Source organism: Taudactylus pleione, unplaced genomic scaffold, assembly GCF_031769625.1.
Source record: "Taudactylus pleione unplaced genomic scaffold, aTauple2 ptg001318l, whole genome shotgun sequence".
NCBI lineage: Eukaryota > Metazoa > Chordata > Amphibia > Anura > Myobatrachidae > Taudactylus > Taudactylus pleione.
Genome location: NW_028285718.1, coordinates 1,910,001 through 1,935,692, shown reverse-complemented (window position 1 = coordinate 1,935,692; position 25,692 = coordinate 1,910,001). Strand labels below are relative to the sequence as shown.

The 25,692-nt window shown below is 50.8% G+C and overlaps 1 protein-coding gene across 1 annotated transcript in view; it reads right to left on the bottom strand.

The window, feature by feature from the left end:
- Nucleotides 1-25,692, bottom strand: part of LOC148443177 (pyrethroid hydrolase Ces2e-like) — a 75,379-nt gene that overhangs the window by 19,159 nt on the left and 30,528 nt on the right. Inside the window, exons 4-7 of the mRNA XM_088463129.1 lie at nt 24,298-24,431; nt 20,821-20,974; nt 20,428-20,541; nt 5,818-5,913 (exon numbers count right to left, since the gene is read on the bottom strand). Of these exons, the coding sequence (XP_088319255.1) occupies nt 5,818-5,913; nt 20,428-20,541; nt 20,821-20,974; nt 24,298-24,431 (498 nt within the window). The remainder of the gene's footprint in view (nt 1-5,817; nt 5,914-20,427; nt 20,542-20,820; nt 20,975-24,297; nt 24,432-25,692) is intronic.

The following is a 25,692-nucleotide window of genomic DNA, read 5'->3' as shown; positions in this document are numbered from 1 at the left end:
GGGCAGGTACACAGAGGAATTATATGAGGGGCAGGTACACAGAGGAATTATATGAGGGGAAAGTACACAAAGGAGTTATATGAGGGGAAGGTACACAGAGGAAATATATGAGGGGAGGTACACAAAGGAATTATATGAGGGGAAGGTACACAGAGGAAATATATGAGGGGCAGTTACACAGAGGAAATATATGAGGGGCAGTTACACAGAGGAATTATATGAAGGGCAGGTACACAGAGGAATTATATGAGGGGCAGGTACACAGAGGAATTATATGAGGGGCAGGTACACAGAGGAATTATATGAGGGGAAAGTACACAAAGGAGTTATATGAGGGGAAGGTACACAGATGAAATATATGAGGGGAGGTACACAAAGGAATTATATGAGGGGAAGGTACACAGAGGAAATATATGAGGGGAGGTACACAAAGGAATTATATGAGGGGAAGGTACACAGAGGAATTATATTAGGGGAAGGTACACAGAGGAAATATATGAGGGGCAGGTACACAAAGGAATCATATGAGGGGCAGGTACACAGATGAAATATATGAGGGGCAGGTACACAGATGAAATATATGAGGGGCAGGTACACAGAGGAATTATATGAGTGGCAGGTACACAAAGGAATTATATGAGGGGCAGGTACACAAAGGAAATATATGAGGGGCAGGTACACAGAGGAATTATATGAGGGCAGGTACACAGAGGAATTATATGAGGGCAGGTACACAGAGGAATTATATGAGGGGAAGGTACACAGAGTAATTATATGAGGGGCAGGTACACAGAGGAATTATATGAGGGGCAGGTACACAAAGGAAATATATGAGGGGCAGTTACACAGAGGAATTATATGAAGGGCAGGTACACAAAGGAAATATACGAGGGGCAGTTACACAGAGGAAATATATGAGGGGCAGTTACACAGAGGAATTATATGAAGGGCAGGTACACAGAGGAAATATATGATGGGCAGGTACACAGAGGAAATATATGAGGGGAAGGTACACAGAGGAATTATATGAGGGGAAGGTACACAGAGGAATTATATGAGGGGCAGGTACACAAAGGAAATATATGAGGGGCAGGTACACAGAGGAATTATATGAAGGGCAGTTACACAGAGGAAATATATGAAGGGCAGTTACACAGAGGAATTATATGAGGGGCAGGTACACAAAGGAAATATATGAGGGGCAGTTACACAGAGGAATTATATGAAGGGCAGGTACACAGAGGAATTATATGAGGGGCAGGTACACAGAGGAAATATATGAGGGGAGGTACACAAAGGAATTATATGAGGGGAAGGTACACAGAGGAAATATATGAGGGGAGGTACACAAAGGAATTATATGAGGGGAAGGTACACAGAGGAATTATATGAGGGGAAGGTACACAGAGGAAATATATGAGGGGCAGGTACACAAAGGAATTATATGAGGGGCAGGTACACAGAGGAAATATATGAGGGGCAGGTACACAGAGGAATTATATGAGGGGAAAGTACACAGAGGAAATATATGAGGGCCAGGTAGATGGATTGGGAGAGTAGGAAGGGAGAGAGCGCCTGATTCAGCAGGGAACGCAGTTGCTTATACGCACGCAATCGGCTGGTTGTTGCATTCTGCGCATGGATATGCATTGCAGTGCGTGTGCACGAACTAGTCACTGCGATCGCAGAGGCTACGCAGACCCATGGCAGAGTGATTGACAGGAGGTGCCGTTTGTGGGAGGTGACGGGGGGTGGTTGGCCGAACGCAGGCGTGCCAGGGCGCTCGCACGCCTTATCAGGGGCGTGCATAAATTATCCACTGCGATACCATAGGCCTCATAGCGTGCGCTGAAGTAAACAATTCCTGAGTGAGGTCTGACCTGCCTTACCTGTGCGTATGGGTCCGATGTTACCGATTGTTTCGCTATGTTGGCCAAGTATATGGATGTTTACTTGATTTACATATCACCACTGATATTAGCACCTGCGTTGCGTGCGTATAAGCAGAATAGCGCTCCTTGCTGAATCCGGCCCAGTGTCTTTTGTAATTGCATTTAGAGAAAAGCGCACTAGGCCGGTCCTTTTGCGCTGCATGTTGTACACAGCGCCTATATTATGAGTCTATGTGGCGTTTATAGCTCAATTTTGAGCACAGATAATTCTCTGATGCATTCGAGAGAGACAAAGTCTAAGGGGCCCATTTATTGACAGTCGCATTTGTAGCGCCCATGATTGCATTGCAGGATGCGATCTTAGCGCCGGCATGTATCAAAGAGTCCCCGCAGGGACATGGGCTCCAAACGGAGCCTGTGTCTGCGAGGTGCTTGGAGTGAAGAGACCGTCTCATCACCCCTGTACCGGGCTCCTGCGCATGAGCGGTCTACAGACCACACATGTGCGGCAGCCATTGCCGTGGAGGTTCTGGGATAGTTTTGCGATGTGCAACCCATAGGCTACAGCATCTTTAGATGGCGTTAGCTGCGGGGGCGAAGCTCCGGAATGCGAAACCTGACAGCATCGCATTCCCCATAGAAAGCTATGCGGGGTTGCGGCCGTTGGTGGAAATGGAGGAACAGCAGCAGATATCAGCAATACCTTCTGCGGTTCCCCTATAATACATTGCAGGGATACTAAATATTTGCGGATATCCCCCAAGAACGGGTGTTTTTAGTGAAAAAGTTGCAAATAGTTTATGATAACTGGGCCCCTAAGAGTGATTGTCCTGAAACAGACGCTGCCCCTACACCATAGCTATAACACGGGGGTCACACCGCAGGTTCCTGCCCCATACGCTTGCCCACACACATAGGGCTTGATTCAGAGGCAGGAGTGGGCGCGGGTGAGCAGATATACGCCTCCCAGCGCTTAGCTCAATGGGCGCGGTTCCTGTGAGACGCGGCCGCATTGTGACGTCATGACGTCACGTTAAGCAGCCAAATACCGGGTGGCGAGCAATCGAGGATGCCGTCGTCGGATCTCATCCGCTGCGGGTGGTACTACTGCTCTTCCAGTGCGGGCGGCATCCGGCCTGAGCATTGACAGACATAGTTACTGTGGAGACCGGCGGCGGTAAAGAGAGCGACCAGCAGCACCTGGACTGGAAGCAGCTTCCCTGCTCCTCCAAGTGAAGCGGACGCGGTACCGTCACTCCCAGCACATCGCAGGGACGGGCTGCTGTCGCAGGTGCTTTTTGTTACATTTGGCCGATCGCCTACTGCAATGCCATTATCGAGCCCAGTTCGCATTGCAAATGCAATCAGTAATAATCGGGCCCCTATTTGTAAGAGCATAGACTAAGAAGTAGGAGGAGTCTGGAATAGTTAGGGGAGGAGTCTATGCCAGGAGCCAGAACAAAGCAGACGCTGAGGTGGGCCTGTGTGCTCTTTAAATGCCAGGGCCTATTTTTGGTCTGAGTCCGTCCCTGGCTGCATTTATTATCGGTCGCCCATACGCAACTGTATGTGCAAACTATGCAACAAAGTCCTTCCCTGGTGTACATAGCAATGTGCAAGGACGGGGGCGCCCACTGTCAGCGTCCGTACACGCTGTACTATCGCCTGTAGCCACCGTCAGTCGCACCATCGAAACTTGTGCCGACCCTGTGGTAGGTGCAGATTTTCTGTCGGAGTACGGCCTCCAAACAATTGGGCGTCTAAGTGCGTAAACATTTTAGTGACACGCCAGCGACACTCCCATAACATTTCTATGAGACGGGCTCAACGCCGACATTGTGTGTGACCAAGATCAGGGCCAGGGAGCGCCAGCATCGTCGCATTATCGCTAGCTAGAGATACAGGGCCTGCAACGCCTCTATAGATGGCACGAAAATAAGGAACCTGAAGACCGCCACCCATGGGCGTGCATATATTAGCTATAGCGATCTCCTGCGCAGCATGAGAGCGCTCCGTGTGTCAGCAGAGCTGCAGTGTTTGGGGCTGGTCAGACGAGACTTACATGGTGTGTGACCGCACCGATGTGCATTCATGTTACCGATGTTTGCGCTATTGCACGGATATGAGGAGGCAGCAGTGGCGTCCCTATACTCGGCTAAGCTTTGGAAGGGACTAGCATGTTTTAGCAACTGCGATCCGTGAGAGAATGCAGCTGCGATGACATTAGCGTAATCTCTGACTCAGACCCTGCAAGCGCCTGGAGACGTTACTGATTTGTGGTCTCTAAATCCCTCTTTCAGAGAGTCTGTAAATATGTGATTTTTTTTGCACATACCTATTGATATTAACACTAAACCCAACAAAAAGCACCACAAAAATAGTATGTATGTGTATATATATATATATATATATATATATATATATACACTTCATGGGTTGGGTATGAAAGAAAAGCTGTCAAAATGTAGAGAGCGGCACCCGATGCTCGTTATCCCGACAGGGGCCGGGTAAGTATACTAACCCTCCCCCCTTCACCCCCTAACCCTCCCTTTTTGCACCCTAACCCTGTACTGTAACCCTAACACTCCCCGTTAGTGCCTAACTCTAACCCCCTGCAGTGGTGCCTAAACCTAAACTCGCCCCACCCGCAGCTAACAGCTAAGTCGCGCCGATGTACCTTTGATCGGGATGGCGGCTGTCGAGATTCCGGCATCGGAATTTAGACTTGTGTCGGGATTTCAACACCTATCTTTAGTCCTGCGTCGGGCTTCTAACGTGGGGTTTTCGACGGCCGGCATACTAACTACATCCTATACTTCATATGAAGTTACATACATGCAATTTTGTATCTATTATTAACCAGTGACCCCATAATCACATCGTTAGCGCAGATAATTAAGCACTAATTACCTAATTACATTTTTTTGACTGTTTCCAAAAGTTGTTTTATATGAAGCCACTAGAAATGCGCATTATGAACCTCATTACGACGAGCCGCACCCAATCCGCGTGTGATGTCGATGGTCACCTAGTGGAGCAATTTTTTCGCCTGTGTGAAATATTGTGAAATCTCCGAGAGCGCACTTGTTACCCTGAGTGTACGCTCATAAGTGCTGCTGCGATCGGGGTCTGAACGCGACCGAGTAGAACCGAACTGCTCATCTCCAGACAGAAGGTAACAGAGGTGAGGCGGAAATCTTTGGGGCGTTCCTGGGCGGTGACTGGGAGGTGGATAGGAATGTACAGAGAATCCGTCCCTACAATGGGCGCGTGTCGCGTGCCTCCTGCGCAGCTGCAAGCATGGGAGGCCAGGGTCAGACCGAGCGTTCACTGCTTCTAATCACACGCCAATCAATATTTTAGGGCCTGCGGGCACTGACAGCTAGGGGCGCCGAGAGGGGGGGGGGAGCAGGTACTAATTACCCGGGCCTGGGCTTGCTGGAGGGGTCCGGTGGGTGCCCGGATCCGCCACCACTCCCCCCCCCTCTAACATCACAGCAGGACTGCACTGGGAGACTGCTCGCGGCTGCCGTCTCCTATGACTGTGGGGGGAGTGATCGGGCGGATCGTGCCCCCCGCTGGTTATGCGCCAGGCTGAGGGGGCTCACTGCGCCCCCCTCGCCAGCGCGCAGCAAAAACATTTTGTTTTTTAAACCTAAAGGCGATTAGGCCACACCCCCTTTTTACCGGGGCCCGGCACGGCTCTTGGGGGGCTTGCTGACAGTGAGCGTCTCAGTTCTTGCACATTGGGCCACACGGATGTACACCAGGGAGGGAGTTTGTAGCGGTATCTGTATAAAGTCGAAGAGGGGCGACCGCCAATATCTGCTACTGCGTGCGACTCTGATATCTGTGTATATATAACATCGCCCTGTCTGCCCGTGTGATATTCTCATACTGGACAATATAATATAATATAATTTACCAGGTGAGAACCTATAGTGAGAATTTCTTCTTCAGATTTTGTCTTGAAACAATCCAGCAACGAGTTCTGGTCACAGCCGGTCACATTCACAATCATCTGCAAAAGTAACATTTATCTGGTTACAAGAAACTCTGCAAGGATTCCAAACAATGACGAGCTGACAGCATTTATAAATGGCGCGTGTTTAGCGCCTGAGCTCAGCTTCAGGTGGCTATAGAGCAACTTGTGCCTAAGCAGAGCAGTACTATGTAGTATACAAGATGGCGGCAGATACCTGAGGACCGTGGCAGCTGGCGGAATCGGGAAAGAGGTTGCCCGAGTCCTGGGACAGCAGAGGGCTATTTGTAAAAGAGATCACTTTCCGTCTGTTGAACAGGTGAGGGACAAGAGAAAGTGGCGAGAAGACGTGGAGAAGGCCCTGGACATCTGGATCAGGTAAGGTCTTTGGGCACCCTCATCCATTAACAGCTACCGATAGGCCAACAGGGCACCACTTAGAAGCCTGCCACCCAAGCCCCTAGGCCTTCCAGAGCACTCCAATTTGTGCTCACTGCTTTGCCCTGGGCATTAATCCCAGTGGTTATTGTGGAATGGCACTAGGCCCGATCACCAGTTAGTGAGCAGCTGTTAGACCTGCACCTACACTATACCACCAATTGTGTCTAACACTGTGCATTAGGGGATACAAAGAGCACTAGGCCCAGACACATTAGTTATGGAGCTGGGCCTTAGACATACGGAGAGGCATTTTGGGAATGTACTACTCACTACAGCCGATGATGCCTCATGACAATTTTCCTGACAAAACGCACCATCCATCCGTCCCACATAGATTAACATTGTCACTAAAGCATACCGCCTAATTGTTAGTACAGATTCTGCGGCCGCAAAAGGTGCAGAGTTGTGACCAAAAGTGGGTGTTTTCAGGCAGATCAGGGTGGAGCTTGGACCTATTCTGTACTGATTTGGCATGGGTAAAGGCTGTGAGGTATGGGTAGTGACTTGGCAGTGGGATTACATACAGCCGCTGAGAGTAAAGGTGCGTATCTACTACAAGACCTTACTGTGCGATTGCACGATTACGACATCGTAATCGTGCAATTGCTCAGTAATCGGCCGCAAATTGGGCATTTAAATGACAAAAATGACCAGCGATGCGCGCGCCCGCTGATCGTTTTTGACATCTATCATCACCCGAACATGCTGGTCAACCTGACGATGTCGTCAGGTTGACCATGTTCGGGGATGATTGATGTACCTACACTGAACGATGAACCGCTCAGTGTAGGCACTGCACCCCTAGGGAAACGACGGCACGATAACGATGTCGTAATCGTGCCGGGAACTAGTAGTGGATACGCATCTTAAAAAATAAATGAAAGATCAGTGAACAGAGAGAGGAGGAGTGCGAGGATACATATGGAGCTGCATCTGGAGTCACTGACACTTACCGCAGGGAGCCAGCAGTTGATATCATACCTGACTTTCCCCAAGGAAGGAGAACCGATTCACTAGTGACACTAAACACTAGGGGACCTATTTATCATCAGGGGCCGTATGTGACGTGCTGTGAGGACAATGGCTGGGGGGGCACACATGGAGATGGGTCTGAGTGCTGGGAGCCTGTCTCACCCCCTACTCACTGTAACTCTCCCCTCACTGCACTAAGCTTCAGTGTCCATTGAGTCTCCTACCTGCATCACTGTGTCTTCTCTTGCTTCTGCTGACTGAGCTTCAATCTCTAAACACTGCAGTGCACTTCCTGGTCACATGACACATCCAAGGTGTCCATCAGTGCTCAAGGCACACCCCCATCCTCAGAGGCATGCCTCTATTAGCTCTCCTTCTGTGCAGCATACTGCCTGTGGTGTGGCCCCGCCCCCAGCTCTGCAAGCAGTGTCTGACTATACAGAAGCGAGGCTGAGCTGTTGCTGCCTCATCTCTCGTCTCCCCGAAGTCCCAGGGAGCTCCACAAACATAGTGAGTGTTAACTATAAAAATAATTACAATAAACAAAGAGGTTTATAAGTTATAAATATCTTCTTTGTATTATTCTAATAATTTTTATATCAAATCTCAGGAGTATGATAGGGGAGGGTCTGCCTCACCTGCCTATCCTGACTGCATGCCCCTGCTCGCCGCGAGCGATACTTAACACCGGAGCAAATCATCATTGCTACAACGCATACGGGGACAGCCTACCGCTGACAGCAACGGGCTCCTGTGTAATGTGCATGCGCCAAGCTCCGTAAAGGGCATGGGGACCGCATCGCAATGCTCTCGCCTTCTAACGAAGCTGTGGCAATCAGTAGTAATCTTAGATTGGTATCAGCGGTTGTAACAGGATGGAAAATGCAGTAATAACAGGGTCTCTCTGGGGCTGTGAGACCTGTCCGTGTCGCACTGTGGCACTCTAACACAGTGACAAGCTGGCTCCGCACATGCGCATTAGTACAGACGGTGGCCATCTTGGTTAGAGGTTGAAGCCTCCCTAAAGAGCCAATAAAGGAGAATGCACAGTAGCGCTCTCCGGCTACAACGAAAGCTTCTTAAAAGTGGACAAGTGGAGAAGTTGCCTGTAGCAACCAACCAGCTTCTTCCTATCATTTAATAATAATAATCCTTTATTGTCATTGACAGCACAAGACAAACACAGCATATAATATATAATATACCACATAATAAAACAGGCAGCAAATGACACTACTATGCTATGATTTCAGTTAACCGTTTAACATACGCACTGCAGTAGGAAAAAAGCTATTGCGCAAACGCTTTGTACCAGTGCGCACAGCTCTATAACGCCTATTACATGGCAGTTTCTCAGAGAGAGCTGATTAGGATGGCTGGGATCTGCTAAAATAGGTCTAATTTTCTTTCGGAGCCTTTTTTCATATATCTCCTGTGTGCGCGGTAACACCACTCCAATAATACTACTAGCCGTTCCAACCACCCGATCCAACGCCCTACGCTCAGCCACGGTACAATTCCCGTACAAGGCAACAATACCATAACTCAGGACACTTTCCACGATGCTACGATAAAAAGTTAGAAGGGTCCCCCTACTCACACACGCACATCTCAAACGACGCAGAAAAAACAAACGTTGATGCTCCTTCTTAGACAAAAAGGCTGAATGTAAGGACCATGACAAAGTATTCGAGATATAAAACCCCAACAATTTAAAAGAAGAAACTACCTCAATGGTCAAACCACCTGGACACACCGGGACCTTTGTAGGAGTACCACATTTCCTGAAATCCAAAATAATTTCCTTTGTTTTCATCATGGTAAGAAGGAGACAGTCACCACTGCTCCGCTCACACATTCAGTTCATTCCCGTTAGTTATTAAGCCAACGATAGTGATGTAATCCACAAATTTAATGATCTTGACAGACCGAGATTGAGACGCACAATTATGGGTGAACAATGAATAAAGAGCTGGGCTCAGACTCCTGAGGGACTCCAACATTCAGCACCAACTCCTTGGAACTGGATTTCCCCAACTTGACCACCTGAGGTCTATCAGATAAGAAGCTTAGCAACCATCTACAAGTAACACCATTTCAACCTAAACCAAACAGCTTAGTAATCAGAGCACTAGGTACAATAGTGTTAAATGCTGAGCTAAAATATACAAATAAAATCCCTGTTTAAGTATCCCTAGGTTCTAAGGGCTCTATTTACTACAATCCACATATTGGCCCTCATTCAGAGCCACTCGCTAGCGGCAGTACGCTCGTTCCGAGCGATGTTCGCACATCTGCGCATGCGTACGGTTTTTAGTACGCATGCGCGAACTGGTCAGTGCGGCCGAAAATCGTTGGTACGCAATATAGCGAGGGCCTGCTATTTTGAGTGACAGAATGAGGCGTATGTGGGTGGTAACAGGGGAAGGTGCTTGAAAACGGGGAGTGGAGATCTGAACGCAGGCGTGCTTAAAGGTCAAAACGGGCGTTTTAAGGGTGTGCATAATTAATACAGCAGCGTCATTGACCACGTCACTTGGTTTTTTTTAACTCAGAACTGCTCGCAAAATAGCGGTTGAAAACACCAACCACAAGAATAGCGAGCAGTTCATACGCTGTACGATGTACTCGATTAATCTAATAAATAGCGGACATGACGTATGGTGCGTGCGGCCAGGGGGCGTTTTTATCAAAAAAACGAGCGTATGTTTTGCTCGCTCGTTCAGACTTAGAGGTGGGAACAGACTGCAATTTTGCGAACGGATCATTTGAATAGCCACCCCTTGTTTTTGAACGAACGACCACAAATAGCGAACGGCTCTGAATTAGGCCCATTGAATGCGGATTATAGTGTGATATTACCGAGTGAATTCGCATTGCGAATTCAGGCAATATCACAGGGATTACTACAAATCCCTTGCAGGGACAGAGCTTGCGATAAAGCTCTGTCCCTGCGAATCCCCCTCGAAGCCTTATCACGGTCTTTTAGCAAAACATACCGTGACTAAGTGCCTGCGCATGCGTCGACCGACCGCCGCTACTACCCCCCCGGCGCTAAGCCCCGCCCCCGCAATCAGCCTGTGGTGTGTGTAGCAGTGATCAGCGTGTGGTGTGTGTAACAGTGATCAGCGTGTGGTGTGTGTAGCAGTGATCAGCGTGTGGTGTGTGTAGCAGTGATCAGCGTGTGGTGTGTGTAGCAGTGATCGGCGTGTGGTGTGTGTAGCAGTGATCGGCGTGTGGTGTATGTAGCAGTGATCGGCGTGTGGTGTGTGTAGCAGTGATCGGCGTGCGGTGTGTGTAGCAGTGATCGGCGTGCGGTGTGTGTAGCAGTGATCGGCGTGTGGTGTGTGTAGCAGAGATCAGCGTGTGGTGTGTGTAGCAGTGATCAGCGTGTGGTGTGTGTAGCAGTGATCGGCGTGTGGTGTGTGTAGCAGTGATCGGCGTGCGGTGTGTGTAGCAGTGATCGGCGTGTGGTGTGTGTAGCAGTGATCGGCGTGCGGTGTGTGTAGCAGTGATCAACGTGTGGTCTGTGTAGCAGTGATCAGCGTGTGGGGTGTGTAGCAGTGATCGGCGTGTGGTGTGTGTAGCAGTGATCGGCGTGTGGTGTGTGTAGCAATGATCGGCGTGTGGTGTGTGTAGCAGTGATCAGCGTGTGGTGTGTGTAGCAGTGATCAGCGTGTGGTGTGTGTAGCAGAGATCAGTGTGTGGTGTGTGTAGCAGTGATCAGCGTGTGGTGTGTGTGTAGCAGCGATCAGCGTGTGGTGTGTGTAGCAGAGATCAGTGTGTGGTGTGTGTAGCAGTGATCAGCGTGTGGTGTGTGTGTAGCAGTGATCAGCGTGTGGTGTGTGTAGCAGAGATCAGTGTGTGGTCTGTGTAGCAGTGATCAGCGTGTGGTGTGTGTAGCAGAGATCAGTGTGTGGTGTGTGTAGCAGTGATCAGCGTGTGGTCTGTGTAGCAGTGATCAGCGTGTGGTGTGTGTAGCAGAGATCAGCGTGTGGTGTGTAGCAGCGATCAGCGTGTGGTGTGTGTAGCAGTGATCAGCGTGTGGTGTGTGTAGCAGTGATCAGCGTGTGGTGTGTGTAGCAGTGATCAGTGTGTGATCTGTTTAGACCACACAGCTGATTACTGGGACCAACTCCCGGCTCTGCTCTTCCCGTTAGAGCAGGGCAGGAGCCTGGTAACCGGGGGAGACCCTGGATAACGCCACCTCCAGGTGGCGTTATTATCACAGGGCTTTCCCCAATATTTTTTTACAATTTATGTTTAGTAACTTTGGTCGGATCACATTTCCCATTACAGTTATGGGAAATGCAATCTGATTACTAAAAATAAGTGATACTTAGGGGTTGGAGTCAGGGGCTGGCTGGCAACTTTTAGCCTGGGGGGCACATGCATGCAGGCGGCCCTGGCAGAGGAGTAGCATGTAGCCAGGGTGCCCGGTGCACGTGCGTGCTACGTCATACCCCCCCCTTTCAAGTGTTCCATGGAGGAGGCGGGTCCATATGGGATTAATGTAAAGTTAAAAAAAAAAAATTTTGGGGCAGCCCCCGTAGTGGTGCCCATATGCAATGTCCCTTGTGGCCCAGGAGAGGACCCCCTTATGCAGGCCTCCAGTAGTGATCCCCCCTATGCACTGCCCATTATACAGTGCCCCAGTAGTGGTCCCCCCTGTGCAGTGCACCTTCTGCCCCCAGTAGTAAGCCCCTTATATAGTGCTCCCAGTAGTGGTCCCCCCAGTTGTAGAACCCCCCTTGTAGTGCCCCCAGTAGTAGTCCCCCCCGTTGAAGTGCCCCCAGTAGTAGTCCCCCCTTGTAGTGCCCCTCGTAGTAGTCCCCCCCTTGAAGTCCCCCTAGTAGTAGTCCCCCCCCTTGTAGTGCCCCTAGTAGTAGTCCCCCCCTTGTAGTGTCCCTAGTAGTAGTCCCCGCTTGTAGTGCCCCCAGTAGTAGTCCCCCCTTGTAGTGCCCCTAGTAGTAGTCCCCCCTTGTAGTGCCCCTAGTAGTAGTCCCCCCCTTGTAGAGTCCCTAGTAGTAGTCCCCGCTTGTAGTGCCCCTAGTAGTAGTCCCCCCCTTGTAGTGTCCCTAGTAGTAGTCCCCCCCTTGTCGTGCCCCTAGTAGTAGTCCCCCCTTGTAGTGCCCCTAGTAGTAGTCCCCCCCTTGTAGTGCCCCTAGTAGTAGTCCCCCCCTTGTAGTGTCCCTAGTAGTAGTCCCCGCTTGTAGTGCCCCCAGTAGTAGTATTCTCACCCCTTGTAGTGCCCCCAGTAGTAGTAGTCCCCCCCTTGTAGTGCCCCCAGTAGTAGTCCCCCCAGTTGTAGAACCACCCTTGTAGTGCCCCCAGTAGTAGTCCCCCCCTTGTAGTGCCCCCAGTAGTGGTCTCCCCATTATAGTGCCCCCCAGTAACGGGCTCCCCTTTTTAGTCCCCTAGTTGTAGAACCCCCTTGTAGTGCCTCCAGTAGTAGTCCCCCCCTTGTAGTGCCCTCAGTAGTGGTCTCCCCATTATAGTGCCCCCAGTAGTGGTTCCCCCCTTGTAGTGCCCCCAGTAGTGGTTCCTCCCCTTGTAGTGCCCCTAGTAGTGGTCCCCCCCTTGTAGTGCCCCCAGTAGTGGCACCCCCTTGTAGTGCCCCCAGTAGTGGTTCCCCCCCTGTAGTGCCCCCAGTAGTAGTCCCCCCCTTGTAGTGCCCCCAGTAGTGGTCTCCCCATTATAGTGCCCCCAAGTAACGGTCTCCCCCTTTTAGTCCCCTAGTTGTAGAACCCCCTTGTAGTGCCCCCAGTAGTGGTTCCCCCCTTGTAGTGCCCCCAGTAGTGGTTCCCCCCCTTGTAGTGCCCCCAGTAGTGGTCCCCCCCTTGTAGTCCCCCTAGTAGTGGTTCCCCCCTTGTAGTGCCCCCAGTAGTGGTCTCCCCGTTATAGTGCCCCCAGTAGTGGTTCCCCCCTTGTAGTGCCCCCAGTAGTGGCTCCCCCTTGTAGTGCCCCCAGTAGTGGTTCCCCCCCTTGTAGTGCCCCCAGTAGTGGTCTCCCCATTATAGTTCCCCCAGTAGTGGTCTCCCCATTATAGTGCCCCCAGTAGAGGTCTCCCTGTTATAGTGCCCCCAGTAGTGGTTCCCCCCTTGTAGTGCCCCCAGTAGTGGCTCCCCCTTGTAGTGCCCCCAGTAGTGGTTCCCCCCCTTGTAGTGCCCCCAGTAGTGGTTCCCCCCCTTGTAGTGCCCCCAGTAGTGGTTCCCCCCCTTGTAGTGCCCCCAGTAGTGGTCTCCCCATTATAGTGCCCCCAGTAGTGGTCTCCCTGTTATAGTGCCCCCAGTAGTGGTTCCCCCCTTGTAGTGCCCCCAGTAGTGGTTCTCCCCCTTGTAGTGCCCCCGGTAGTGGTCTCCCCATTATAGTGCCCCCAGTAGTGGTTCCCCTGTTATAGTGCCTCCAGTAGTGGTTCCCCCGCTTGTAGTGCCCTCAGTAGTGGTCTCCACGTTATAGTGCCCCCAGTAGTGGTTCCCCCCTTGTAGTGCCCCCAGTAGTGGCTCCCCCTTGTAGTGCCCCCAGTAGTGGTTCCCCCCCTTGTAGTGCCCACAGTAGTGGTTCCCCCTTGTAGTGCCCCCAGTAGTGGTTCCCCCCCTTGTAGTGCCCCCAGTAGTGGTCTCCCCATTACAGTGCCCCCAGTAGTGGTTCCCCCCTTGTAGTGCCCCCAGTAGTGGTCTCCCCATTATAGTGCCCCCAGTAGTGGTCTCCCTGTTATAGTGCCCCCAGTAGTGGTTCCACCCTTGTAGTGCCCCCAGTAGTGGTTCCCCCCCTTGTAGTGCCCCCGGTAGTGGTCTCCCCATTATAGTGCCCCCAGTAGTGGTCTCCCTGTTATAGTGCCCCCAGTAGTGGTCTCCCTGTTATAGTGCCCCCAGTAGTGATCTCCCTGTTATAGTGCTCCCAGTAGTGGTTCCCCCCTTGTAGTGCCCCCAGTAGTGGCTCCCCCTTGTAGTGCCCCCAGTAGTGGTTCCCCACCTTGTAGTGCCCCCAGTAGTGGTCTCCCTGTTATAGTTCCCCCAGTAGTGGTCTCCCCCCAGTAGACATAATCAAAAAGAAAAAAAACCCACTTACCTGAATCCCCGCTCTGGCCGCCGTCATGCGCTCCTCCGTCTGTCCTCTCGGGCCGGGCCGCTCTGCATTATGGGAGAGACGTCATGACATCATGATGTCTCTCCCATTACCCACTGCAGGAGCCGGAAGATGGAGCGGGCAGCTGTGTGTTTGGCACTGTGTAGTGCTGACCGAACTCCGTCCGGTCAGCGCTACACTCACAGTGCAGCCGGTGTCACAGAGACACAGACTGCCTGCGGCCCGTGGCCCACATGGCGCTGCGGCCCGGGGGGCACATGGCACCCTGCCCCCCGGCCCAGCCCGCCACTGGTTGGAGTAGAATTTTACGAATTCTACTCCAATTGCCCTGTAATAACTATAGGTAATACTAACATAATGTGAAAAGGGTGTGAAAACACCCTTTTTCACATTATTTTAGTAAAAATAATGTTAATAAATAGAGACCTAAGTGAGCCTGCACCTGGTGCAGAACAGTTAGGATAGCATCCTCCGTTGAACGATATGCCCTAAAAGCAAACTGCCTTGGGTCAAACCCTGCCACAAAGTGAGACTTTACATGACTCGCCTTTCAAAGCATTTCATCACAAGTGATGTCAACACTGTTATAGGGCGGTAATCATTTAGACATTTCGGGGGTCCATTTTTAGGGATAAGGACAATCGTAGTATGTTTAAAACACTTCGGGACAAAGCAAGTAGCCAGGAAGAGATTAAAGATAACCAAAAAAATCCCAGCTAGTTGATCGCTACATTCCCTCAGAACTTTACCCAAGATGCCATCCGGACCCGCTGCCTTCCTAGGGTCTATAGAACGCAGACACTGACGGACAGCCGATTCGTGCAGCACCAAGGGCAACTCCCCTACTCTTTAGTCCAATACGGGAACATCAAAATTACTGACACAGTCAAATCTGGAGTAAAACCCATTTAGATCCTCTGCCAGAGAACTATCTACACTCCCGATCTCCAATGATTTCGCTTTGTAATCAGTGATCCTCTGCAGACACTGCCACGTGCTCCTAGTGTCACCATTCAGATTAATATTTTCTTCCATTGTAGCCTCATAGGCTACTTTAGCCCACTTAATACCCCTACGAAGATCTATCCTAGCAGCACGATACCCGTCCTTATCCCCAGACCTAAAATACCTATCTCGTACCCTAAGTAGGGAGCGGACTTCCCCATTTGCAAACACCTTAAAACTCCTTCTAATTGTTACACTCTCCACGCAGCAAGGTATGTAGCCTATAACCATAGGGGGGTCAACAAATCCAGAGCAACCGAACCATTTACCATAGACTCCTCTAAAAATAGATCCCAGTTTGTAAATCCCATCAGATGCTCAACAGCCATATCGGGTCACACATGAACGCTTTTTCTAGTCGGTCTAACACGCCTTACAATAGGGACATACGTAGGAACCAAAAAGAGAGACACATGGTCAGATTTCCCTATATGGGCACCAACGACAGTCTCATATCCAAGTTTAAAGTTCTTGTAGACCTGATCCAGGACATTTCCTCCACAGGTCGGCACCACAATATTCTTATAAAATCTGAGCAGTACAGCTTTTAAGTCCACTCCATTAAATTCACCGGCCACAATGAACGCCCCTTCCACATACGCTGCTAATAATCTGACCACATTATATAATAAGCCCAGGGCACAGCCTCCATTTGCCTGCGGTGGGGTATAAACGGCCACTATTATAACTGCTGTAATTTCTCTAGGCAAGTAGAATGGCCTGCATCTCAATGCAATATCCTCCACCACCTCCGAACAGAAGGACTCCATAACTGCAACATCAGAACACCACGTGATACAGGTGCAAAGAAGACCGACACTTTCCGCTTGCCGGAGTCCAAAGTCCTATCTGCCCTAAATAAGCTCATATTGTTCAACCCCACTGCCCTGTCAGGTATGCCGCTATGCAGCCATGATTCCGTAATCAGGGGGGTGCACAGGGCACAAGCTCAGTCTTACCCCCATGCCAGCTCTCTTCCCCCGCTTCTGCCGGCTAAGCCTGCGTGGATGGCGTTTGCCCAGCCGTACTCCCGATGATATTGACCATGGCCATCCCCCCCCCCTCCTGGTCCTTGCCTTCCTGACCATAATCACGACCGCCATCATAATTGGGCCCCCTTCCTACACCACCCAAAGCAGTAGTTAGCAGAGGGTCAGCAGCTATCTCTCCCAGTACATGTCCTGCCTGATCTGGCAGTTCCACCACATGACCCAGCACGGCTGGACCATCTTCACCACAGGTCTCCAGCCCTCGGCTGCTGGCCCCAGCAGCGACCCGCTGGCCCACTGACCCACTAGGTCAGTGTTGGCTAACCTTGACACTCCAGCTGTTGTGGAACTATATATCCCAGCATGCCCTGCCACAGTTTTAGCATGCCCTAATAGCAAAACTGTAGCAGTGCATGCTGGGTTATGTAGTTCCATAACAGCTGGAGTGTCAAGGTTATCCAACACTGCACTAGGTGCTCCAAGCCCTTCCGGACATACTGTCATGCCTCCAGACGCAGGGCTGATGACAATGCCAGCAGCCGTCGCAGCAGCAGCAACGCTCCCGGCCAAACTCCCCGTGACATCCGAACTCCCAGCAGCAGCCGCGGTACCGGAAGCGCCCGCTCCAACGCCAGCTCCACCAACGCCGGGTCACGTCGGGTCTCCAAACTGCCTCCTCCAAGCAGCACCACCAAATCCTCTGTCCCCGAGGTGAATCAGCACTTCCTGGGGGTAAACCACAGTAGAAGCCCAAAGTCCCCAATAAGCAAAATAGTGTAAGTAGCCAACCTGTGATACAATGTAGGGAGCACTGCAAAGCCGCTGCGTCCATGCGCGCCGCCATCACGTACAAGTTTTTATAGTATTTACTTGATAAACGCTACCTGGAAGCTGACTGGTTGCTATAGGCTCCACTTCTCTACTCTTTAGAAGCTTTGGCATATTTCCCCCTATATCAGTGAGGAAATAACAGGAGAAATACTGCTGGGTACAAGTATATGGTGATTAAATAAGGGGGGGGGGATGGTTTTACTGGGGGGGGGGAGGCTCTGGCTATACAGATTATGGGAGTGCATTGTGTACGTATCCGGCAAGGTATGTGTAGCATGAGCTCAAATAAATGCGTTACAGCGAGTTTTGTGTAGTCACGTCAGTCTGTTTGCCCTTGCACAAGTAAGGAGTCTATGAGGGACACTTGAAGTGTCACAGGCCAGGACAATACCAGGACAAGAGTAGCACAGAAAGTCTGTGCCGCCTACTCCCAGCTTTATGCCACGAACACCAGCATGCAGGAGTGTCCCAAGTGATTCATCCCTCTGTTTTGTGTCTTCAGTCACACTGATACAGGAAGTCACAGACTGAGAGTTATATAGTGGGAGGAGCAGGGTCCCCAGCAGCACAGAGTAGTGATGTCAGGCTCCTGTCACACTGATACAGGAAGCCACAGACTGAGAGTTATATAGTGGGAGGAGCAGGGTCCCCAGCAGCACAGAGTAGTGATGTCAGGCTCCTGTCACACTGATACAGGAAGCCACAGACTGAGAGTTATATAGTGGGAGGAGCAGGGTCCCCAGCAGCACAGAGTAGTGATGTCAGGCTCCTGTCACACTGATACAGGAAGTCACAGACTGAGAGTTATATAGTGGGAGGAGCAGGGTCCCCAGCAGCACAGAGTGGTGATGTCAGGATCCTGTCACACTGATACAGGAAGTCACAGACTGAGAGTTATACAGTGGGAGGAGCAGGGTCCCCAGCAGCACAGAGTAGTGATGTCAGGCTCCTGTCACACTGATACAGGAAGCCACAGACTGAGAGTTATATAGTGGGAGGAGCAGGGTCCCCAGCAGCACAAAGTAGTGATGTCATCCTCCTGTCACACTGATACAGGAAGTCACAGACTGAGAGTTATATAGTGGGAGGAGCAGGGTCCCCAGCAGCACAGAGTAGTGATGTCAGGCTCCTGTCACACTGATACAGGAAGCCACAGACTGAGAGTTATATAGTGGGAGGAGCAGGGTCCCCAGCAGCACAAAGTAGTGATGTCAGGCTCCTGTCACACTGATACAGGAAGCCACAGACTGAGAGTTATATAGTGGGAGGAGCAGGGTCCCCAGCAGCACAGAGTAGTGATGTCAGGCTCCTGTCACACTGATACAGGAAGCCACAGACTGAGAGTTATATAGTGGGAGGAGCAGGGTCCCCAGCAGCACAGAGTGGTGATGTCATCCTCCTGTCACACTGATACAGGAAGCCACAGACTGAGAGTTATATAGTGGGAGGAGCAGGGTCCCCAGCAGCACAGAGTAGTGATGTCAGGCTCCTGTCACACTGATACAGGAAGTCACATACTGAGAGTTATATAGTGGGAGGAGCAGGGTCCCCAGCAGCACAGAGTAATGATGTCATCCTCCTGTCACACTGATACAGGAAGCCACAGACGGAGAGTTACATAGTGGGAGGAGCAGGGTCCCCAGCAGCACATAGTAGTGATGTCAGGCTCCTGTCACACTGACACAGGAAGCCACAGACTGAGAGTTATATAGTGGGAGGAGCAGGGTCCCCAGCAGCACAGAGTAGTGATGTCATCCTCCTGTCATACTGATACAGGAAGTCACAGACTGAGAGTTATATAGTGGAAGGAGCAGGGTCCCCAGCAGCACAGAGTAATGATGTCAGGCTCCTGTCACACTGATACAGGAAGCCACAGACTGAGAGTTATATAGTGGGAGGAGCAGTGTCCCCAGCAGCACAGAGTAGTGATGTCAGGCTCCTGTCACACTGATACAGGAAGCCACAGACTGAGAGTTATATAGTGGAAGGAGAAGGGTCCCCAGCAGCACAGAGTAGTGATGTCAGGCTGCTGTCACACTGATACAGGAAGCCACAGACTGAGAGTTATATAGTGGAAGGAGCAGGGTCTCCAGCAGCACAGAGTAGTGATGTCAGGCTCCTGTCACACTGATACAGGAAGCCACAGACTGAGAGTTATATAGTGGGAGGAGCAGGGTCCCCAGCAGCACAGAGTAGTGATGTCAGGCTCCTGTCACACTGATATAGGAAGCCACAGACTGAGAGTTATATAGTGGAAGGAGCAGGGTCCCCAGAAGCACAGAGTAGTGATGTCAGGCTCTTGTCACACTGATACAGAAAGTCACAGACTGAGAGTTATATAGTGGAAGGAGCAAGGACCCCAGCAGCACAAAGTAGTTATGTCAGGCTGCTGTCACACTGATACAGGAAGTCACAGACTGAGGGTTATATAGTGGGAGGAGCAGGGTCCCCAGCAGCACAGAGTAGTGATGTCAGGCTCCTGTCACACTGATACAGGAAGCCACAGACTGAGAGTTATATAGTGGAAGGAGCAGCGTCCCCAGCAGCACAGAGTAGTGATGTCAGGCTCCTGTCACACTGATACAGGAAGTCACAGACTGAGAGTTATATAGTGGGAGGAGCAGGGTCCCCAGCAGCACACAGTAGTGATGTCAGGCTCCTGTCACACTGATACAGGAAGTCACAGACTGAGAGTTATACAGTGGAAGGAGCAGGGTCCCCAGCAGCACAGAGTAGTGATGTCAGGCTCCTGTCACACTGATACAGGAAGTCATATACTGAGAGTTATATAGTGGGAGGAGCAGGGTCCCCAGCAGTACAGAGAAGTGATGTCAGGCTCCTGTCACACTGATACAGGAAGCCATAGACTGAGAGTTATATAGTGGAAGGAGCAGGGTCCCCAGCAGCAGAGTAGTGATGTCAGGCTGCTGTCACACTGATACAGGAAGTCACAGAATGAGAGTTATATAGTGGAAGGAGCAGGGTCCCCAGCAGCACAGAGTAATGATGTCAGGCTCCTGTCACACTGATACAGGAAGCCACAGACTGAGAGTTATATAGTGGAAGGAGCAGGGTCCCCAGCAGCACAGAGTAGGTATGTGAGGTTCTTTGATGCATAGTTGTGTATATACACTATACAGGAATGGATTGGTGCTAGTGTATGATTGCAGATAATTGCATAATAACCACAGGACAGGTATTTCCATTAGAAGAAAAATATACTTACATCTCTGATAATAATAACTTCCTTGACAGAGGAGGCCATTATACTTGGCATGATGGCGACTCCACTCTCTGCTATGGCTCTGTGGAAGAAGCCTTTGGCTAACGGAGACACCACCTGGACATGTTAGAGATGAGATGTGAGTTAAATAACAAGCGTTATCCAGAAATACATTCTTAGATCAGTTAATATGTCTCAGTGCTGAACACTGATCACTGCCATTACCGGATGAGCCCTTAGCATGGAGAGATGATTGCACACATCTGACTCATATCTGCACTAACAAATACTTTTTGCAGAACAAATGATATTTACAGTTTTGCACATTTCCATCCTGTGTGTGCTACATAGACAGACCAGCAACCACACTATTTATATGTTATAAGTAGAACATACCAGGGCGGAGACACTGATTCCTCCAGCAGACTCCCCAAATATAGTGACTGAGTAGGGGTCACCTCCGAAATCTGCAATGTTTCCCTGAACCCACCGGAGTGCCTCCACCTGATCCAAGAACCCGTAGTTTCCCGGTATCCGATCATCACCAGAACTGGGACAGAGAGACACTGTAAGTTACAGTAACACCTATAGTATTACCAATTTACGTCTCTAATCATCTGTTAGGTCAGTGGTTCTCAGCTCCAGCCCCCAACAGGTCATGTGCTGAGGGTCTCTGTCTGTGGAAGCAGGTAGGATACTTACTGACCCAGCGATATAGATTAGCTCACCTGTGCATGATTAAAGAAATCCCGGAAACATGACCTGTTAGTAATACTTATGGCCTGGATTTGAGAACCACTGTATTGGAAAGTGCCACATACTACTACTTTTTTAAAACCTTTAGAAACATTTACAAATAAATGTCCAGTTATTTACTTTTTATTAGTATAATTCTGTATCCAAGCACGACATATTAACCAAAAGTGACCCTTGTTAGAGTTCCTGAACATTCCTCTAGTCTGGGTACTTATACTGTAGGGTGAATTCAAAGGCAAAAATCGATACCATCAGCAAAGAGATCTCCTTTAGCCCACACGTCCTCCTGCACTCACCTTCCCAGTCTCAGTTCTCCTTCACTCACCTGCCCAGCCTCAATCTTTCTGCACTCATCTGTCCATCCTCAGTCCTTCTGCACTCACCTGCCCATCCTCAGTTCTCCTGCACTCACCTGCCCAGCCTCAGTCCTCCTGCACTCACCTGCCCAGCCTCACTTCTCTTGCACTCAACTGCACAGGCTCAGGCCTCCAGCACTCACCTGCCCAGCCTCAGTTCTCCTGCACTCACCTGTCCAGCCTCAGTTCTCCTGCACTCACCTGTCCAGCCTCAGTTCCCCTGCACTCACCTGCACAGCCTCAGTTCTCCTGCACTCACCTGTCCATCCTCAGTTCTCCTGCACTCACCTGTCCAGCTTCAGTTCTCCTGCACTCACCTGCCCATCCTCAGTTCTTCTGCACTCACCTGCCCATCCTCAGTTCTCCTGCACTCACCTTCCCAGCCTCAGTTCTTCTGCACTCACCTGCCCAGCCTCAGTTCTCTTGCACTCACCTGCACAGCCTCAGGCCTCCAGCACTCACCTGCCCAGCCTCAGTTCTCCTGCACTCTCCTGTCCAGCCTCAGTTCCCCTGCACTCACCTCCCCAGCCTCAGTTCTCCTGCACTCACCTGTCCATCCTCAGTTCTCCTGCACTCACCTGCCCATCCTCAGTCCTTCTGCACTCACCTGCCCATCCTCAGTTCTCCTGCACTCACCTGCCCAGCCTCAGTCCTCCTGCACTCACCTGCCCAGCCTCAGTTCTCCTGCACTCACCTGCACAGCCTCAGGCCTCCAGCACTCACCTGCCCAGCCTCAGTTCTCCTGCACTCACCTCCCCAGCCTCAGATCTCCTGCACTCACCTCCCCAGCCTCAGTTCTCCTGCACTCACCTGCTCAGCCTCAGTTCTCCTGCACTCACCTCCCTAGCCTCAGTTCTCCAGCACTCACCTGCCAGCCTCAGTTCTCCTGCACTCACCTGCACAGCCTTAGGCCAACAGCACTCACCTGCCCAGCCTCAGTTCTCCTGCACTCACCTCCCCAGCCTCAGTTCTCCTGCACTCACCTCCCCAGCCTCAGTTCTCCTGCACTCACCTCCCCAGCCTCAGTTCTCCTGCACTCACCTCCCCAGCCTCAGTTCTCCTGCACTCACCTGCCCAGCCTCAGTCCTCTTGCACTCACCTGCCCAGCCTCAGTTCTCCTGCACTCCCCTGCCCAGCCTCAGGCCTCCAGCACTCACCTGCCCAGCCTCAGTTCTCCTGCACTCACCTCCCCAGCCTCAGATCTCCTGCACTCACCTCCCCAGCCTCAGTTCTCCTGCACTCACCTGCTCAGCCTCAGTTCTCCTGCACTCACCTGCCCAGCCTCAGTTCTCCTGCACTCACCTCCCCAGACTCAGTTCTCCTGCATTCACCTCCCCAGCCTCAGTTCTCCTACACTCACCTGTCCAGCCTCAGTTCTCCTGCACTCACCTGTCCAGCCTCAGTTCTCCTGCACTCACCTGCCCAGCCTCAGTTCTCCTGCACTCACCTGTCCAGCCTCAGTTATCCTGCATTCACCTCCCCAGCCTCAGTTATCCTGCACTCACCTCCCCAGACTCAGTTCTTCTACATTCACCTCCCCAGCCTCAGTTCTCCTGCACTCACCTCCCCAGCCTTAGTTCTCCTGCACTCACCTGCCCAGCCTCAGTTCTCCTGCACTCACCTGTCCAGCCTCAGTTCTCCTGCATTCACCTCCCCAGCCTCAGTTCTCCTGCACTCACCCGCCCAGCCTCAGTTCTCCTGCACTCACCCGCCCAGCCTCAGGTCTCCTGCACTCACCTGCCCAGCCTCAGTTCTCCTGCACTCACCCGCCCAGCCTCAGTTCTCCTGCACTCACCCGCCCAGCCTCAGTTCTCCTGCACTCACCTCCCCAGACTCAGTTCTCCTGCACTCACCTCCCCAGCCTCAGTTCTCCTGCACTCACCTGCCCAGCTTCAGTTCTCCTGCACTCACCTGTCCAGCCTCAGTTCTCCTGCACTCACCTGTCCAGTCTCAGTTCTCCTGCACTCACCTCCCCAGACTCAGTTCTCCTGCACTCACCTCCTCAGACTCAGTTCTCCTACATTCACCTCCCCAGCCTCAGTTCTCCTGCACTCACCTGCCCAGCCTCAGTTCTCCTGCACTCACCTGCCCAGCTTCAGTTCTCCTGCACTCACCTGTCCAGCCTCAGTTCTCTCGCACTCACCTGTCCAGCCTCAGTTCTCCTGCACTCACCTCCCCAGACTCAGTTCTCCTGCACTCACCTCCCCAGCCTCAGTTCTCCTGCATTCACCTCCCCAGCCTCAGTTCTCCTGCACTCACCTGCCCAGCCTCAGTTCTCCTGCACTCACCTGCCCAGTCTCAGTCCTCTTGCACTCACCTCCCCAGCCTCAGTTCTCCTGCATTCACCTCCCCAGCCTCAGTTCTTCTGCACTCACCTGCCCAGCCTCAGGTCTCCCGCTGCTGTAAATATGTAAATGTACTGACACGTGCGCTCTTCTGTGTTTTTTGTATATCGACGGATAATTTTTTGAAATGATCTATTTATCATATGTGCTTATGTCCTACTGTAAGTTATATTTGATGTTTAATGTGTGATGTTTTGTAATATATTAGTTGCACATTGCCTATTAAATGTACCAATTTATATCTATAGGTTACGGTCACTCTTTCTGCTACACATACGTTCTAATCCTATAAACTATTCTTATGCCAAATGTCAAGTCAATCGATACAAAGGTTTGGCCCTGATTGAGCAACAAACACACATTCGCAAAATAACAATGAATACATTTGTAACATGTATGTAATTTGCATGACTTACCTGAGGAAACCCATGATCCCCAGCCGATACTGGATAGAGACAACAACAACGTTTTCGTATGCGCTTAACGCTGAGCCCTCAAACAACATGGCTCCTCCGACCATCAAAGCGCCTCCGTGTATAAACACCATCACCTGGACACAGACAATACACGTACATTGGTGGTATACAATGATCTGCCCCGATCTTATCTGTCCACTCCGCAGGTCTACACCTTACAGGGGGAACGTAAGGGAGCACTTGGCATTTGGGATCCATGTTTGTGCCTCTTTGTACATAGTAAATATGTTACAGAAAAGAAAACTCTGCTTTGTGGGGAACTGTTCTTATAGATTAGCTATTTGGTTTTTTTTGCAACCGATTCATACTTCTGTATCATATGATCATATTTAAGTGCTTAACCCTAATCTTCTGGTAAGTGCCTAACCCTAACCCTTAAAAAAAAAAGTGCCGACCATTTTCGTGTCTGCCTTTTGACCCCGTCGACCTTATTACATGTCGACCATTAGCGTTTCGACATTTTGTCTCTGTCGACCTTTTGACTGTCTAACATTCTGGTGTCTATCTAGACATTGTCTACCTTTTTACTGTACATTATTAGACCGGATCCCGCAGCATGTATGAGGTTCCTACATAATCAGGGTGCCTACTTATATGTGCCTGCTGATGTGTGCCTACTGATGTGTGCCTACTGATATGTGCCTACTGATGTGTGCCTACTGCTATGTGCCTACTGATATGTGCCTACTGATGTGTGCCTACTGATATGTGCCTACTGATGTGTGCCTACTGATATGTGCCTACTGATGTGTGCCTACTGATATGTGCCTACTGATGTGTGCCTACTGATCTGTGCCTACTGATCTGTGCCTACTGATGTGTGCATACTGATATGTGCCTACTGATGTGTGCCTACTGATATGTGCCTACTGATGTGTGCCTACTGATATGTGCCTACTGATATGTGCCTAGTGATGTGTGCCTACTGATGTGTGCATACTGATATGTGCCTACTGATATGTGCCTACTGATGTGTGCCTACTGATATGTGCCTACTGATCTGTGCATACTGATGTGTGCCTACTGATGTGTGCCTACTGATCTGTGCCTACTGATGTGTGCCTACTGATGTGTGCCTACTGATGTGTGCCTACTGATATGTGCCTACTGATGTGTGCCTACTGATATGTGCCTACTGCTGGGTGCCTACTGATGTGTGCCTACTGATATGTGCCTACTGCTGTGTGCCTACTGATGTGTGCCTACTGATGTGTGCCTACTGATGTGTGGCTACTGATGTGTGCCTACTGCTGTGTGCCTACTGATGTGTGCCTACTGATGTGTGCCTACTGATATGTGCCTACTGATATGTGCCTACTCATGTGTGCCTACTGA